At 46.9% G+C, this 17,096-nt stretch overlaps 1 protein-coding gene across 1 annotated transcript in view; it reads right to left on the minus strand.

Moving 5' to 3' along the window:
• Window positions 1-13,410, minus strand: part of UACA (uveal autoantigen with coiled-coil domains and ankyrin repeats) — a 34,512-nt gene extending 21,102 nt beyond the window's left edge. Inside the window, exon 1 of the mRNA XM_087744309.1 lies at window positions 13,274-13,410. Within this exon, the coding sequence (XP_087600435.1) occupies window positions 13,274-13,330 (57 nt within the window). The 5' untranslated portion in view covers window positions 13,331-13,410. The remainder of the gene's footprint in view (window positions 1-13,273) is intronic.
• Window positions 13,411-17,096: the final 3,686 nt, after the last annotated feature.

Here is a 17,096-nt window from a genome sequence, read left to right on the forward strand (position 1 = left end):
TTATCATCAAATGGAGGCGCTAAAAATATGTAAGACGACACAGTTTCTCCTGACTGTCAGACTGTTCAAAGGGTCAAAATTTAGCTAAGCGTGATATTCAAGAAATGAATGTCTATTGAGCTGTAGAAGAAAGAGTTTCAAAGTTTATAGCTTTTAAGTTGCCTGCAATTACCAAAGCAATGTGGAGTGCCAAGAAAGTACAAGGCAGTTATAAATAGATCACCACACATTCAGTCTCAGACATTCGTCACCCCCCATTTTTTCCTTGTTTACTTCAAATTTAGAATTTCAGGTCACAGGCCAAGCATCCCACCCCAAAACGCAGAGCTCGTTCTCTTCGTTGCCAAACCATCCTTTCTGAGTTGCTTTACACTTTTCAGGAAATTCTGTTCTGTGACAGAAACCTCACAGCCAAGCTGGACACTGATGACTTGATATTCAAGAAGCTTTTAACAGAAGAAGAAGGCTTATAATGGAGTATTATATTCAAATCTAACTCTACACAGCAGAAGAATTTACTGATAACAGTGAGACATAAGCAGTCTGTAGGTGCATGAAGTTACTTATCACTGTGGATCAGAAGTTCCATGCCTCACTGAATAAAGAACATTAAAACTGGTAAGCCTAATACTTTCCCAAACAGAGCAGCCAAAGAGTAGCTGAAAACATTTTTGTTTCTTTAAGTGAGAAAGCAGCCTATCAATCCCATATCCCTCCTGTTGGGTTCATCACAACACACTCCTCCGCCTCCTTAAGGCGCCAAACCCATACGCAAAAGTCTTAGCAGTCCTCGTGTGAAAGCAAGAGCAGCAATAATGGATAAAACACCAAAAGCTATGTACCATCTTCATGTTAAAAAAAATACATTTACATTCTATCAAGACAGGACTACCTTCTCCTTAAGACTGTCTTACTAGCAAAGACCAAAATTTTTTCAAGATTTAAAGTAATAAAGTCTGGAAGATGGGCAATGGAGAGGGCCAGTGCCAATCTCTCAAAGTGGGCAGAGCCCAGCGCTGCAGCAAGCAAGGTCTCGCCCTGCACCAGCGCCAGGGTTTGCTAGGTAAAAGAGGAGATACAAAAAAAAATCAAAACCAAAAACCCACTGCCACCACCCTGCATCCATAAAATGATTTGTATAATGGAGTTCTAATAGTGATTATCTTTATTCCCCATTCTCACAATATAAACAAGATGACAGCAATCAGTCTTAGCAATAGCTTCCTCAATACAATACTTGCTAAAAAGGTGACACGAAGTAATAAAAATAGACAACTAATGAAATTACACCTGCTAGCGTTGCCCTGCCCGAGTGCAGTACCAACTGCCAATCGATTAAAACATCCCTTCGCCGACAGCCAAGCCAGCGCTTGGCATGACGCAGCCTCGCGGGGTGACGTTACCGTTCCCAGCAAGAGCTGCGTGCGCCGCCGGGGGGAAGACAGTATTCCTCTGCAGCTTGGCGAAGTTTCCTCAGCTATAAGCTACCTTACTACGCAAGTTACATTTTATTTTTAAATACCTGAGAAACTATACATACATAGCACCAAGCTCTGTTGCCTCTCAGTTCTTTTGCATGTGACATTTCACATCCCTAGAGGAAAGCCATCGCATCTCGCATGTTTGCAACTGGGTTTAGGTTGCCGAGTTTCATACTTGCAGCTTATAATTGCTAGCAAACTCACTCAGACCTATAGAAAACCCTTCACCAGCCATTCTTTCCTCCTATTTCATCAATCTTCTGATTAACAAGAGCATTTTTTAAAATTACTATCATAATATAAATATCTTTTTTCCTTGCTTATAACACTTGGGAAGTGGATACAATTTACTTATGATGTACTAAATCAAATATCGCCACCCGAGCATTTAACATTTAAAGAGAATTCCTCACAGGAAGGGTTGTTAAAGGCAGATCTAACATTAATTAAAAAGGAACAGTTACAAAACATTTACAAAATTCAATCTTTCACTTTTTTGCCGTCGTGAACTACTGCCATTGATATGAAATCTAAGATACCTACTGTGTCTTTAGCTGCACAAGAAAACCAACAAGTCATCGTAGATCTCACAGCCTCTTGCTGCCAGAAGCAATCAGTTTATCTCGCATCAAGTTACAAACCGCTGCAGCTCAGAAAGCACCAAGCCAGAATTCAAACAGGCTGCTTCAAGAAATGTATTCTCTCCACCGCCCTGAATTCATTTTGTTCCATCCTTCACTTAGCTTGGATCCCCAAGTATATTTTCCCCATCTTCAGGATCATCTTCAGACTTCATAACTCTTAAAAAAGATACGGGCTAGCCCGGCCAGAGGCTGCCCGGCCGGTGAAGCCCTCCGCGGGTCCGGCCGCCGGCTCAGCCTCTCCCTCCCCAGCAATCCCCAAGAAAACCCTCCCAGAGCTTTGGTTTCTCTGTTGCAACAGGCTGCCAGAGTGACTCAGACTCACAAGTAAATATTGCCCAGATCTAAAATATCTTGTAAACAATACGTAGACAGTCTCATCAGCCCAGATCTATTTTCTGATAATCCAGTACTTGATAGCCAAGCGATAGAAAGCAATAGCTATTAATACATTCCCCGCATGCTCATGCCCTGAGTAACACACTTTAGATTTAACGTTAACTAACAAGACAAGCATGCATGAAACTTTACTATGGCCTTGTTTTGTTCTGCAGACATGCAAACACTCACTTTAAAATAACACACACGTTAGTCAAATTAACTGTCCACTGACAGTAACGACGGTCATGCTTATCACCACTAATAACACAGAAGGACTGAAATACTCGCAGGAGTAATTTTTTCCCATTCCAGCACCCCCCAAAGCCGAAACCAGACTCACGATCAGACTTCAGACAGTTACAGTTGCAGAGCAGATGGAATGCACGATCCTATTTTGACAGAAATGTAACCGATTTTAAATTAGAAAACACACATGCCTCTGCTTTAAAAAAAAAAATCTCCTTTTACAGCAATGAAACCCATTCTGAATAGAACCTGGTTTCAGCTTACTGCCGCTGCCAGCCTGTCTCCCAACATGCTAAATGAGAGGAGTCACAGAGGCTGTCAAAACATTAAATAGACAGCATAATGATTAACAGCAGAGAAGATGTAGGCTCTCACAAGTTTTAAATTTAAATGGAGATCTCCTGAGTGCCATATTTAGAGGACTAGGTCAACAGGACAAGCAATGCACTGTTTTGGCTGCAGAAGAGAAACATGGTGCACAGCCAGGAAAACCACACACACACACGAGACTGCAAATAACCTAATAAATGGGTCTTCTCAGGAAAGATATTTTTAAAAATCACTCGCTCATATTTGCACAAATTCACTCTTTCCCAGTAACTTCTAAACTATTCCACATCACTTGATCACATCCCTGTGATCCCCAGCCCTTTGCCTCGCAGCACTAACTTGTTCCTCAGATGAACCTTCCAGGACTCCTCTGCAATTAGTGTCCACGGGACAAAGCCACTCCAAAAAAGTGCAACGACTACGTCATCTCAAGCTATCCTCTGACCAGAACCAAGCCTGTCTCCTCAAGCTAAAAATGGCATTTTGGGGAAAAATGTGAATACACTTCACAAGTGACAGCAACAGCAAAAAACCTCCACTTAACTGACATCAGTTTGGTGAGAAACCATGTAGGTAAGGCTATGCCTTCCAGGTGAACAGTCTTTGATTTATTCATCCCAAAGGTTTCGCTTGTCTCCATTTCTATCTGCCTGCAGACACCCCTCCTGACTCGTGAGCTGCACTCACCCTGCAGTCCCCTTCTGCTGAAGATCCTCCCAAGACGGTCTCGACCACAACATGTAGGATTGCTAAACCGCATTCCCCACTCCTGCCCAGCTCAGACCAAGCACAGAGAGCAGTTCTCAGGAAACGCAGCTTTCACAGCTCCACCAGCACTGAGCAGCTTCAGTAAACACAGCCCGGCTACAGCCTCACACCAATTAAATTGTTCTCCAAGGCAGCTGAGTCTGGGGGAGCTCAAAGGGTAGAAACGAATGAGGTGTGCTTGTGGTGCACTCTGTCAGCATAACCGAAGTCTGGAACCTAATTCGGATTTGGTTTTTCAGAACAAAGTCCGTTATCAGATACCCCAGCAGTGCAGACCTCTGGAGGCACTAAATTGCCAAACATACCACAGATGCCAAGCTAAGGCCAATATTGCTCATTTTCTGTTAACACAGAGCACCTGTTTTAACTAAGCTCAGCCTGCCAGGAATTCTTCCTAACTCCAGGTCTCCAAAGATAAGGGAGTATCCCAGCTCCACCATCTGGCTAGGATCAAATGCAGTACTTGTTCCTATCAGCTTGCATCTGGCATGCTCTCAGTTTAAGGGCTTTATATTGAGCAGATACGTTAGGTGTCTGCATGCACTCTGTACATCCATCTGGTACTGTAACGCCTTCGGGAGCGCTGCAGAGATATACGTACACGCCAGCATGCTCAGGAAAAGAACATAAACTGAACAGGCACAGAATACTTTTCCAAAAGCCCTCCCAGCTTTCAATCAATGATTTAAATTTCCTGGGCTAGAGGGATTCTACCTACATGCTTAATAATTCCAAATGAATTGCTCTATTAACTTACCCAGTTTTTCCTCAAGTCCAAGTAAGCTTTTAGCATCCTCAACACCCTTTGGAAAGGGACTGCACAACTCGACTACATGTTGCATGAACAATTATCTACTTCTATTCCCTCTGAACCCAAACCCCTTATCTTACCAGGTATTTAGCAGATCAGAAGTCAAGCGACTTTACCTATCTGCAGCTCTCAGATCTCTCTGGACCATCACATAACATTACTACATCCTCCTATGCCGTATGCCGCAATACTCTCAACCAGCACCAGTTCAGGCAGCAGATAAAGAATATCACCACTCTCGGTTGTTTATGAGAAGAGTATACGGCATAGTTCAGAGTCAAAGTTTATAGGAGACTCTTTAAAACCACAGCCTTCGAAAACAAGCCTTTTCCTCATCTGTCATTACAATTAAGGATTTAAAGATGAGAGAAGCAAGAGCATCAGTGATGGCCACTAGAGGTACTTACACTCAGGGCATATTTGGTGCCCTGACTAATTATTCTGACTGTTCCGAGCAAAGCAAGACAAGATGTGCTAGCCGCTGAAGGCAGTGGAAAGGGCACACCATTACCGGCAACGAAAGCCATGGAGTGCTATCAGCAAGGGTAGTTCTGACAGACTACAAGAAATATATATATTTGTACATTGCTGACAACCTGAGAAGCAACTAGCAAAGTTAATGTTTATTATCGTTATAGGATATATATTTATCAATAAACAAACACAGCACCATACTTAGGGAATACGAGCTTGAAGCCACTGGGCATCTTCTCCCTCCCAACCAAAAAAAGAAAAGCATGCGGCGTCCCTGAAGCCACGTGCAGCTACTGCACACCCCACCGCCCACCCAAGCGTCCCCGCTGAGCAGCTCCGAGCAAAGGAAGTGCTTTATTGGTGATCCCGAGACACAAGAGGAGAGAATGATACTGGGGTCATGGGCACCCAAACAGGACAGAAAAATGAAGATCCCAACCCTGAAGGCCTTAGGAAAGCAACCCGTAGCCCTTTAATCCCAGCAGCTCTTCTGCTGAGTCTTTCCTCAACCCAAATATTCTCCAGAGTGAAATTCCAGCAGCCAGAAGGGAACTTTCAAGACTTTTCACGCCAGCAAAAAGCCCACAAGACGACACTTCTGGTCACCAATCTGAGCACAATCCCTGAGGCAGGACTCCCATTTCAGAACGCACTGACCTTTTTAAAAAGACAACACAGGCTCAGGGGCACAAGAAATACTGGTCTTAACATTGCAGTGAGACAAATTGTGACAAGTTAACTTGTTGCTGAAATAGAAGCATTGCTCAGGAAACTTCCACCTGAACTGGGAATTGCTCATCCAGAGTCTCTAAACGCTTTTGCCTACCTAGCTGCAGGACTCCGACTACATAAATAAACAGCATATTTAAATAAAACATGGACAATCTTTAGCAGTGATCTAACCCACTTCAGAAATACCAGCTGTAATTCAAAGCAGTTCTTAAACCTTTCAGCCTGAAAGCTGACATAAACCTGTGAAAGTGAACACAGCTCCTCGTCGCCCCTGGGCTATGCAGATAATCCTATTAATGGAAAAAACCAAACGGGACACATCCTGCTCTAATGCCATTAGCAGGTGACATAAGCACATAAAACTCACTGAGAGCAAAGAGCTCAGGTCACTGAGCTCAAGTCACTGCCATCACCGCTTACAGCACGTGCTCACAAATATATGAATGGTCCTAAAAATTATCTAGACAAAAACACTAACATCATACTTTTATGGAAATAGTTAGAGAATTAACACTGCAGTTTCTGAAGTCTGCAAGGACCATTAGATAGAGCAATTCTTGCCAAAGAAGAGACCAAGAATTATTAATTTTAGGCCCATCTTCGTCACAAAATCTTAATTTTTCCAGTTTGGATCCCATGCAGTTTTCCTGCAGAGAAAGGCAGACACTCACTGACAAAGGAGAGTTACTTGAAAAACGTACATGGCATGTAAGCCAAGCAGAGATCAGAAGGGCAGGCTCAGCACATCTGTCAGCCCGCACGTTTCATTTTCCTGCTCTTTCTACAGAGGTCAGAGTACATTTGTGATCAGAACTAACATCTGAACAGACACACCCTGCGACTCTATATGGCACAAAATGATGACTGCTTTTGAAGTAGTTTGATTTACTTAAAGACTGCACAGACTGACAAAATGAAAGGATAGGACTATTGAAACTATTTTTTAAAGAGATGCACCAGGTGTAGCTTCCCCCTACCGTGCAGATGCACATCAACTAATACCCATCTATCCTGCAGACTTGGGCTTATCTGCAGATGCCTAGGAAATACTGCAGATACCAGGTTTGGGAAAGCATTAGCTCAAATGTGGGGGGTGAAATGGCATTTTATATTTTATAAGCATATCCAGCTTATCAGGCTATGTCTGTATTCACGTACAAATGTTCTGGAGTTTAAGACTGCAGGAGTAAGACGTACTGTTTAGTCTACATAAGGGAAAAACAGACACAGCTTGAACACAGGGCTCTTGTTTCACCCAGCAGGTTCCCACATGCAGCATGTTATGTTATCACCTCATTTACTGCAATTTCTCCATCTACAGAAAAGTCATTGAATGCTACGGAGTGGGCGAGGCTTAGTCTAAACAGTGATCAAAAATAACAGCCTTCCTAGGACCGCTCTGGTTTTGCACTGCTCTCAAAATGCTCGTGTCAAAAATTCGTATTAACAGCTGTGCTGTTGCATGGCTTGTTTATCTGTAACTGCATCCTGTAATTAACAGAGGTAGTAGTCCCCTAACAGGTTAAAGCAAAACAAACAGTAACCATCTAAAACCTCATCGTAAACATTCCTGATTTTACCCTATTCTTAAGGCATTTTCCTTCCTACTACAAGTTAGCATATCCCAACAAGATCAAATTATTAAGTATCAAGAAAGTATTCAAATCTACTTCTAGCTATTTATGTGACATGTCAAGTAGTCCTCTCAAAACCATTATAAGGGCTCTAAATCTGTGTCAAATAGTACATTTCCATCGGCAAGGAGTGACACGTACCTAACAGCACAGCCAGTTTCTCTTTCCTGCATGGTTGGGGTAGGGGGGAAAAAAACCACCAGCATCAACTACAACAGCACACAAGATACAGTGGAAGTGTCAAAGAACTCTGCATGCAGCTCCTGAAGGCTGCAAAGTCTGCTGAAATAATAAACAAAAACTCAATTTTGTTTTTAAACACAACTTCCTCCTGTCTCATTGCCAACATACAACTCAAGTGCACTTCATTGATAAAACATCCTCAAATTCTCAGCCCTCAGATACAGATCAACTTGGACCCTAATAAAAGCGATCAGAACTACTTATGCACTCCAGAAACAAACCTGTTTTAAAATGCAGCTGTGAAAACACTGCCTGTTAAGTACATTTTTTGGTAACTGAGGCCAGACTTACACGCATCAAAGAACATTACACCCTTTTACAGCCATGAGGGCATCACAGCTTTCACCACAAAAATAACGGGGAGCCCTGGAAGCCTCGGTCCTGCTGCAGCCCAGCTCTGCCCCCGCAAGTGCCCAGGAGAAAGTATTTCCCCTTTAAATGGGGAGAAAGCAGCAGCAAGGTCAGAGTCCAGCTGCATTCGTCTGCCATTACCGGCAGCATATCCCACTGCCTTCCTCGGGACTCGAGGCAAACCATTAGTTTGAAATGACAACCTCTCAGGCAAGGGCCAATTGATTTGGGTACTTCCATTTATTAATAACGAAGCATCAGAAAATATTAGGGGGTGATGAAACACGACGTGACTATTACATTCATCATGCAGGGAAGCAGCCTCAAGCACATATGCGTGGAGAAGGGAACACCACGTTGCAGTCTGACTCGATCCTGTTCGGTCACCATGAAGTAATGAAAATATGGAGACAGTATCAGTCCCTCCGATGTTATAAGCATTTGCTTGCTAATAAAGATTAATATTTAAATACTGACAAAGCACTACATAAGTTGTATCTGAGCAAAAGGTGAGATGAACTTAGAACAGATAGCCAAACAGCCTTATCTGCATAATTATGTCTGCAAATCAGCTAAGGATATTTAACTTGCACACGGGCACTCACTGTACCTCCAATTTTTAAAATATTTTTAATTGCTACATTCCCAAATGATAAAGCATTGATAAATACTCCTTTTTAAAGAGCCTGAAAATTACAATGCACCTGTAAGCAGGCTGCACCACAAAGCTTTTGCTGAACCACAAATTGCCCGTCTTGACTACCCTCGTGTTTCTCCAACACCAACCACAAACATCACACAAACAAGCACCTAATTCTGTTTAACTAAATGCAAAGGAATCAAAGTTGTTTTTTTTTTTTCAAGGCACACACACATTAGCACAAGCCTTAATAAAGCTTCCTGGAACCCAAACATACTCTAAAGAATACCCGCAGTCGGTCTAGGATTTGACATTTGAATATTATAGTGTTGCCAATTCTTGGCTGCGTTGCCTGGCGATGGCATTGTAAAGTCACCTTAGGTTGCCCTCAACAGACACCAGGGAGGCAGGGGAGAGGGAAGAGTAACTTTGCTCCAGTCAACAGCAGCAGTGCTGGAAAAATTCTGCTGATAGGTCACAGCCTTGGGATCAGCGTGGCTGACAAACTGTTTTGTCTTTGCGCTGGGCAGAGTCATGGCAAAATACCACAAAAATCTTGTTCGTTTACAAACTGATGCGTGCCACCAGCAGCACAAGTTGTTTTCTTTTAAGAAGTTCAACACAGAAGTGATCTTGAATCTCCGGTTAAAATTAGGTTACTAAACATCTACTTCTTACTTCATTCTATCAGTTATTAATGTGCATTCTACAGCACACTGGTGCTACAAATCATTTTTAATAAAGTTGTTCTGCTGTACCTACAAAGAGAAAGTGTTGCTGATGAATTAGCAAATTCAGACAAGAGACAGTATTCTTCCATTCCCTTAATAAAAGCGGTCAGATCAGAAGAAGAGGTGGCACCTTCCCTCTCCGCTGCTGACGGGGCAGCGGCAGCTGTTTAATCGTGTATTGGGTCAACCCACAAAGCTGCACTCCTCACACAGAGGAGAAGTCATCCATTCAACAGAACGGGGCAGTTTCCACAGGAAAAAAGCATTAACACAACCTTAAACAAGTTCAGCTGTCACTAACTACAGAACTTGTTCCAATATTAATTTAATAATCACAGATCATCATACCAGGCCAAGTGCTCAGATGTCTACCTTTGTTTCTTGCACAATGGTTTCTGCTAATTATAGGTGATGTTCAGTTTCTCTTAATTAAAAAAAAAATCCAACATCACTTGTCCCAGAGGGGAAAGGATTGGTAGAAGTTTTCACATGATTTTACATCTGCTCATTCTCATTACCTGCAGGTGCTCCAGGCAGTGCTGCCGATGGCTGAAGTGTGTGCGGATCTCACACCAGCTGTCTTTGATGTCATATCTTAGGATGCAAACAACTCCAAACAGATGCAGACCTGCGCTGCTCAGTGACACAGCTTCAGCTGGGCTCAAAGCACTACCAAGAATCCCACGTTTCACAGTAAGTAGCCATCCTCTGGCAAGCAGTCCCCAAGCCCCCTCCCCTAAATTCCAGACCTCGTCACAAAGGACAGAAAGGTTAAAACCCCCACAATAATAAGAATGCACCTCAAATTTAACAGAACACCTCCACAACTATTTCCCTAGTGTTAAAGAATGAAGTAGGCAAGCTTTTTTTTCACCCCCTCAAAGGCCAACAGTTAGCACCTCACCAGTGAAAGTCAATTAGTAAAGGTCTGAAACAAAAATAACTGTAGAACAATAAACCAATCTTTCCCCAACCACCTTCTCAAGAAAAACCAACCAGTGAGCATTTCATATTTGCTTCTCGTACATACAGCTACAGACAGAATTTCCAACTTTACTGGAAGAACACATTTCCCAAACACAAACTGGATCACAAACACACACTTTAAGATCAGCCCCCATTTTGGAATCTCAGAAATACTAGCAGCACATGCTGCTGTGGTCACCCCAATAGGATTGCCTACAGTAATTAAAATCTATCTTGTAAATGTTGGTGAATGAGGCATCATCTCTGACTGAAAGTGAGGACCATGCCCTCAAGGCTTCATGCTCCACAGAATCTGGTGTTAGAAGTTTCCAGCCTACGCTACTGCAAATGACAAGCATTTGTCTCACTATTCAGAGCGCTGAAGTTACTGAACAGGCTGCTCAGATTATTTTCCAAGCACCATCAGCCAGCTGGAGTTGGCAAAACCAGATAGCTCCATTTTCAGACAAAACATTCTGGATAATTGTGGAATTGGTAATAACTATCAGTTTTACTTTCTGCTGCTTTTCATGGCTTCCCTCCATCACGAGGCAGGTAATAAAGCCACTCCCAGAAGACCACCATCAGAAGACAGAGGGCACGTAAGTATTCCCTTAACCGGGAGGAAAATTTTCAGAAGCATGATGAAGGGATTAAGTTTCTCTCCACCCCCCAGGAAATAGCACTGGGTAGGGACAGGAGAGAGGGATGAACTTTCTGAAACAGGCAACCCTTTTACACTCGTTTCAAGCAGGATCTATAAAGCTCACGCTGGCAGGATTCCCACCCACTCCCCTTCCTTCCCCAGCGGTCAGAAACAGAGACCCGGCTTTACCCAAGCATCCCCCCCTTCGGCCTCACTATTAACACCCACCCATGCGGTTGAATTTTTTTTGCCCCATACAGAAGGTTATAAGTTAGTGTTTCATCAGCCGGTGGAGTGATTGCGTAGCCAAAATGCCTAATAAACAGGGGAAATAAGTACCTCATGGGTACAAAGCCCAGCTTTTAAAGGATCTCAGTGAAAGTCATTTCCCTTCATATATTTTAAAATAAACTTCAGCTCTTAAAAGTATCAAGACTGCTCAAACCTACTTTGAAAGGAAGGCTTGTTGAGCCTTCATCTAAGGAAGTGAAAAATCTCCATGTCTATTCACAAACAAATATCGGTGCTGTGTTTGTTGAAATTTAATTAATGTAGGTTTACTTTGAAATAACAAACAGTTCTAAAGTATAGGACGACTAATGAATAACATAAACCAGTGCCAGCCTACACATTACAAATTATCATAACTGACTTCTGAATCACTCCTTTGCACAGTGAAACATTCAGCATGGTGAGGCACTTCCACACGGAGCTGTCATTTTGTCAGATGAGTTCACTCAGCAGTTTACAAGCCTGAATATCTACATATCTTTCAAATGAGCTATTATTTTCAAGTAATAGCTTCAGATCCAAGCCAAATGCGCAGCAGTATTTTAAAGACAGCTAATATCTTAAAAGATGACTGATAAAAGCCAGCGTATCATATTAACCTGCTCTTTTCCGCTATTCCATGTAGCCAGCGGCAAGTTTAGCAAATCAGCGCAGGAAGACAGCAGCAAGCTTAGAAGTGCAACTGCCACAGCAGAATCCCAGGGATGCATTTACTGAATGGTCACAATTAAAGATGATTTACCACACAAAGTACTTTCAGAATATAGCTTTCTTCAGTTACAAAGACCTCTCTCATTAAAAGTCATCTGCAGAGATGAATGAAGTAAAAGTGAGAACCAATAAGGTCATTTAAAGCCAGTTAAGAATAGCCTAAATTTTGGAAGCCATAGAGAACAAGACCCAGGCGATTGCACCAGCACAAAGGTACCTCATTTCCAGAGGCTGCAACTCCCCCAGGCCCAGCATTCCCAGACCGGATGATCAGAAATCACAACTGCGTAAAGTCGCTCGCCACTTTGAAAGCTTTTTGTCCACTTTCTAAGTAAATCCTTCTTCTGTGCACTGGGATAAAGGCTCCCATTTTGCCACAGAAAATTACTAACGTTAAACAAGCTCCTGACAACGCCATGCATACGTATCTCAGCAAGCCCCAGGGCACGTTGCCAGCCGGAGCTCAGCACTGGCTCCCAAGGCTCTTATGGAAGGGGAAAAAAAAAAAAAAAAAAAAAAAAGGTGTGAATTTCTGCGGGGGCCAGAAAGCAAAGCAGAAGGCAGAGGTAACACGCAGTTGCACGCTTGTTTCCCGAGCTGCAGTTCTCCGAGGACAGCCTGGAGAAGGGGCTGGCTGCCAGGTGCGGCGCATGTTCCCATCCCGCGGTTCCCGCCGCCGCCGCCGCCCCGGGGGCTCGCTGCCCGCCCCTCCAGCCGCCGCACGCACACCCCCCGGCTCCCCCAACGGAGCCCCCGACTGCCGAGGCTCCTCAGCCGCCCCAGAAGAGCTCACGCCCCGCAGACTCGCCTCTCCCTGGGTTCCCCCAGCTCTTCCACGCTCTCTGCCCCCAGCAAAGCCGCAGCTCCCCAGGGACTCCCTGTGCTCTGCCCCCGTGCAATGCCCGGCCCCTTCTGCTCCTCTCACCCCCCAGACCCCCAGCCCCATCCACGCCCCGCAGCCCCCAGCCCCTCAGCTCCCCATCCTCACCCCGAGCACCCCGGCCCGCCTCCCCACCGCCCTCCCGCAGCGCTCAGCCCCACCGCTCCATCCCCAGGCAACCCCCAGGGCACCGCGGCCCAGCAGCCCCCAGCCCCACCTGCCCTCACAGGAGCCCCCGGGCCCTCAGCGCATCCCGCCGCCGCCCCCCCCCCCCGCCCCCTCTCCTTCCCCCCGGCTCAGCCCTGCCGGCACCCACCGCGCTGCCCCCGATGACCGCTTCGTGCTTCTTCAGGCGGGACTTGAGGCTCTTCATGGTGGCGGCCCCGGGGCGGGCGGGCGCGGTACCGCCACCACGACGCGCACCCGCCGCCGCCACGGCCGGGACGGGCTGGCCCCCGCCCGCCGCGACACCCCTAGCCCGACAGCTCCGCCCACCCGCGAGCCGCAGCCAATCAGCCGCCAGCGCTGGCGCCGCGACCAATCAACAGCGGGCACAGGGGGCGGGACTTCCTCATTTTAAAGGCCGCCTGAAGGGGTGTGTGGGTGGGAGGGGCGTAGAGGGGGCGGGCTCTTACCCCTTGCGTAGCCGCCCGCCCGCCAGGGGGCGCGCCGCGGCGGGGCAGAGGCACGCGGCACGCGGCAGGCGGGGTGCCGCTCTGGCGCCAGGGCAGCCCCTCAGGGGCGCCACGGAGAGGAATGGCGGCCGGGCCTTGCTCCGCTGTGGGGCCCGGGCCCCGGGCAGGGCCGCCCCGCCGCCGGCTTTGCCTGTCCCCCGGGAGGGCACCGCCGCCATCCCTCCGGGCTTGGCGGGTTGGGGAGGGGGGACGGAGCTCCCAGGCCTGATGGCGGGAGGGAGAGGGTAGGAGCCTGGCGCCCGCTTGCCAGGAGTGGAAAATGCAAGCTGATCGCCGGCCTCGCAAACATCCTCCCTCTTAATAAAGGAGGCGTTTATTCACAAAGCATCTTACAAGCTGAGCAGAGGCAGCATTTAAAGCAATGTAATTAACTCCCTGCTTCTGCGTAGGGAATGTCTGAGGGTGGCAGTTCGCTTGTTTTGGTCACGGCTTTGTTCAGCCCGAAGTCCATTTAACATCTCCTTTTCATCACATTACTCACAGCCCTGTCACACACAGTGGCACAGCCCTGGGAAGTTTAAGGTCATGCACAGTTTCGAGACTATTTAATTACAACCCATGGATTGTGTTTAAAACCTTGCTTACTACAGCTGGATTGGAGCTATTCAATCAATATATCTCTCTAATGTAAGCAGAGCTCGAGGTAAATGTCACTGCTTTTTAATCAATTCAGGCCAACCATGTGTTCAAACACTTAGGTTTCTCTATAGGTGGCCTGTTTAGAGGGAAAGATACCGGGTGTCTTTAAATATATTCAGTCATTCCGTGCAGGTCGGAGCTGCTGGGAAGCACCAGCATGCTCCGAAACGAAAACCTTCCCCAGACGAGTCCAACCCCCAGCCTAAGCTCATCTAAAAGGGATTACGCCCAGATTTAAACTCTCTGGGGAAAAGACCTTCGTGCTCTGAACGCCCTTTCATGGCTTTGTCCTCCCTAAGGAGCAGGGCTTTCGGGCAGCCTCCCTCCTTGCAGGAGCCACCTCTCCCTCTGCAGATGCCTCCATGCTTCCGAGGCGCTGACAGAAGCCCCAAGACCAGCGTCTCCCCGGCGCAGAACCTGGCACCTCTCGACACCGCTGCCATTCAGCCAGCCAGCTCCATTCCGCCTCTCGAAGGCCGGCAAGGCCCCGTTGAACCCTGGTTCCCACCACTTCAGCCTGCTGTTGCCACCCTGTCACCGCTGGCACAGTTAATCTGACCCTGCCTGGCACGAATCACAGTGACGTGGTGGGTGAAATGACAGCAGCAGCTGGAAGCTGGTGAGATCAGGGTTGCCCGGTTATTCCCTACCCATGGCAATGCAAGCAGTGGTTTCCTTTAGCTGAAGGTAGAGAATTGAAACAGCAAATTCCTCGAGCGCACCCAGGCCACAGCGCCTCAAAAGGGCGTTTGCATAAGGATCAGCAGAAACACGAGCCAGCAGCGTTCATGTCCACTCACGAATCCAAGTGCAAAGCTAAGCCCCAGCACCCGGCTAACCTGGGGCAGATGAACTGGTTTGAGTTGTTCAAATCAGAACCATTGCCTGCCGAGTTGTCACAGAAAATAGTTGGTTCATTAAAAATAAGTTTTTATTACCGAAAGTTTCAGCTTTACAAAATATTATCTTTCAGGACCAAGCTAACAGCAGTAGCTTTCTCCTCCTTACACCAAATTTATGCTCTTTAAAGGAAGCTCCTTCTGAGTCACTCCAGTACAAGGGAAAGCAGAATTTTAAAAATAACTCCCTGCTATCATGTCAGTGCTGAGGAGCTGCACATGGCAGTTCCAAGTGCTCAACCAGTTCCAGAGCCGTTCCCTGGCCCCGGGTGATCACACGCATACATGCGTTCGCACCAGCCAGCTGGGTCTCCGCTCTTCGGGAGGCTCGGCAGCCACTGCAGCAAGAGGCTGGCATCTGCCTTGTGAACCAGCTCCCTCCCGCTGGAGCCGATCGTGGGTGACGCTTGTCCCAGGGACATCACCCTTCTCACTAGCCAGCTCTGCGCGGGGTAAAGCAAGCAGCCAGATCAGCCGCAGCAGAGCCTTCCCCTTTTTTCACTCCTGTCAAAGCAGAAAGCTCGCTATCGGAACACCATCTTTCAGCCCTAGCGCTGCATGTGTCAGCACAAGAACAAGATGTTTCACGTTAAATTACTAGGGACTGACTCGCACATTTGACTGGCACCCAGGCCGTACAGATTCAGGAGGGAAGCCGCTAATCTCACTGCCTCGGCAGCGCGTCCTGCAGCGTCCTGCAGCTCCCACCTTTGACTCGCCAGCCCAAGCCGGGCCAGAGCAGGGCAGGCTGGACAGATGTCCATGCTCTGGCCCTTCCCCTGACCACGGTGCCAGAACTGTTCCCTGATTCTGGACACATCTACTACAGTCTTTGTCTCCGGACTTCTCACTTTGCTCTCCAAATTAATTCAAGCTGCTGCTGCTAAGATCTTGGCATGTAGTTCCCACTACATCACCCCTCTCCGCATCCCATCCCCTCTCTGCCTATTAGCTAGAGACATCCTCGTCTGTTCTGCAGTACGCTCTCACCACCGCTCTATTACTGGTTCTTGGCTTCTATCGCCTCATTCCCCACTTGTCTGGCTAGACTTTCTCCCAGCTCTCTTGTGAGACGAGCCAACACAAGCCAGTCTGCTATGGCTTGTGTTTGCTTTGCGTGGGCACAAACAGTGGAGCACAACCCGAGGGTGGTTAGATAAGGTCACTCCACTGCTGGCAGAGACCAAATGGAAATTTGAAGCTCTTGCTGGAGATTTGTTCCACTCTCTCCCCAACTCCACATATTTCTTTCTCTGTGACTTTATCCTGCAACCACGGGCTTCTTTGGAACAATGACTGATGCTGCCTGTACGTCTCCTTGCACGCTGACACCGGGGTTGGTGGCTGCCCATTAGATGCTCGTGCATCAGCAATTCTGGGTACACGGTAGCCGCTGTCCACGCTCCCCGCTGCCGTGGGTGGCCAGCCACGGGGACCGTCGCAGTACTGCTGAGCGCGGCAGGGCTGCACGCGCTAATACACACTTAGTGCCGTTTCAGTAACCACGGCTAAAATCTGGTCTAAGCAAGCAGCGTGTGTAGCTCAGAAACTATCATGCTCTGTGTCTGCTCAGATGTTTCATTTTTGTGACAACCTTCGCTTACAGCAGCACAACAAAGGGTATATTTATTCCAACAATGTTTATGTGATAAGTACTGAGGTAATGGCACACAAAATTCGCTGGCCGGTCCTCTAACAGGCCTGGGATCTAATGAATCTCTGGCAAGCTCCCCTGAAATAGAAGCAGTGTTGGCCTGCACATCTAGCAGTCGAGACAAACTAATTGGAGCCAAGCTGTACAGTGAGACAGGAGGAAGGAATAGCTTCACTGTGGCGGAGGTTTTTTCAGAGTTACAGTGCCAAAGTCTGCGTTTCTGTTCTAGTAGAAGAGCACCATTTGTGCAAT

Source organism: Nipponia nippon, unplaced genomic scaffold (genome assembly GCF_047370975.1).
Source record: "Nipponia nippon isolate SJK-2023a ecotype South Korea unplaced genomic scaffold, ASM4737097v1 scaffold_9, whole genome shotgun sequence".
Classification (NCBI taxonomy): domain Eukaryota; kingdom Metazoa; phylum Chordata; class Aves; order Pelecaniformes; family Threskiornithidae; genus Nipponia; species Nipponia nippon.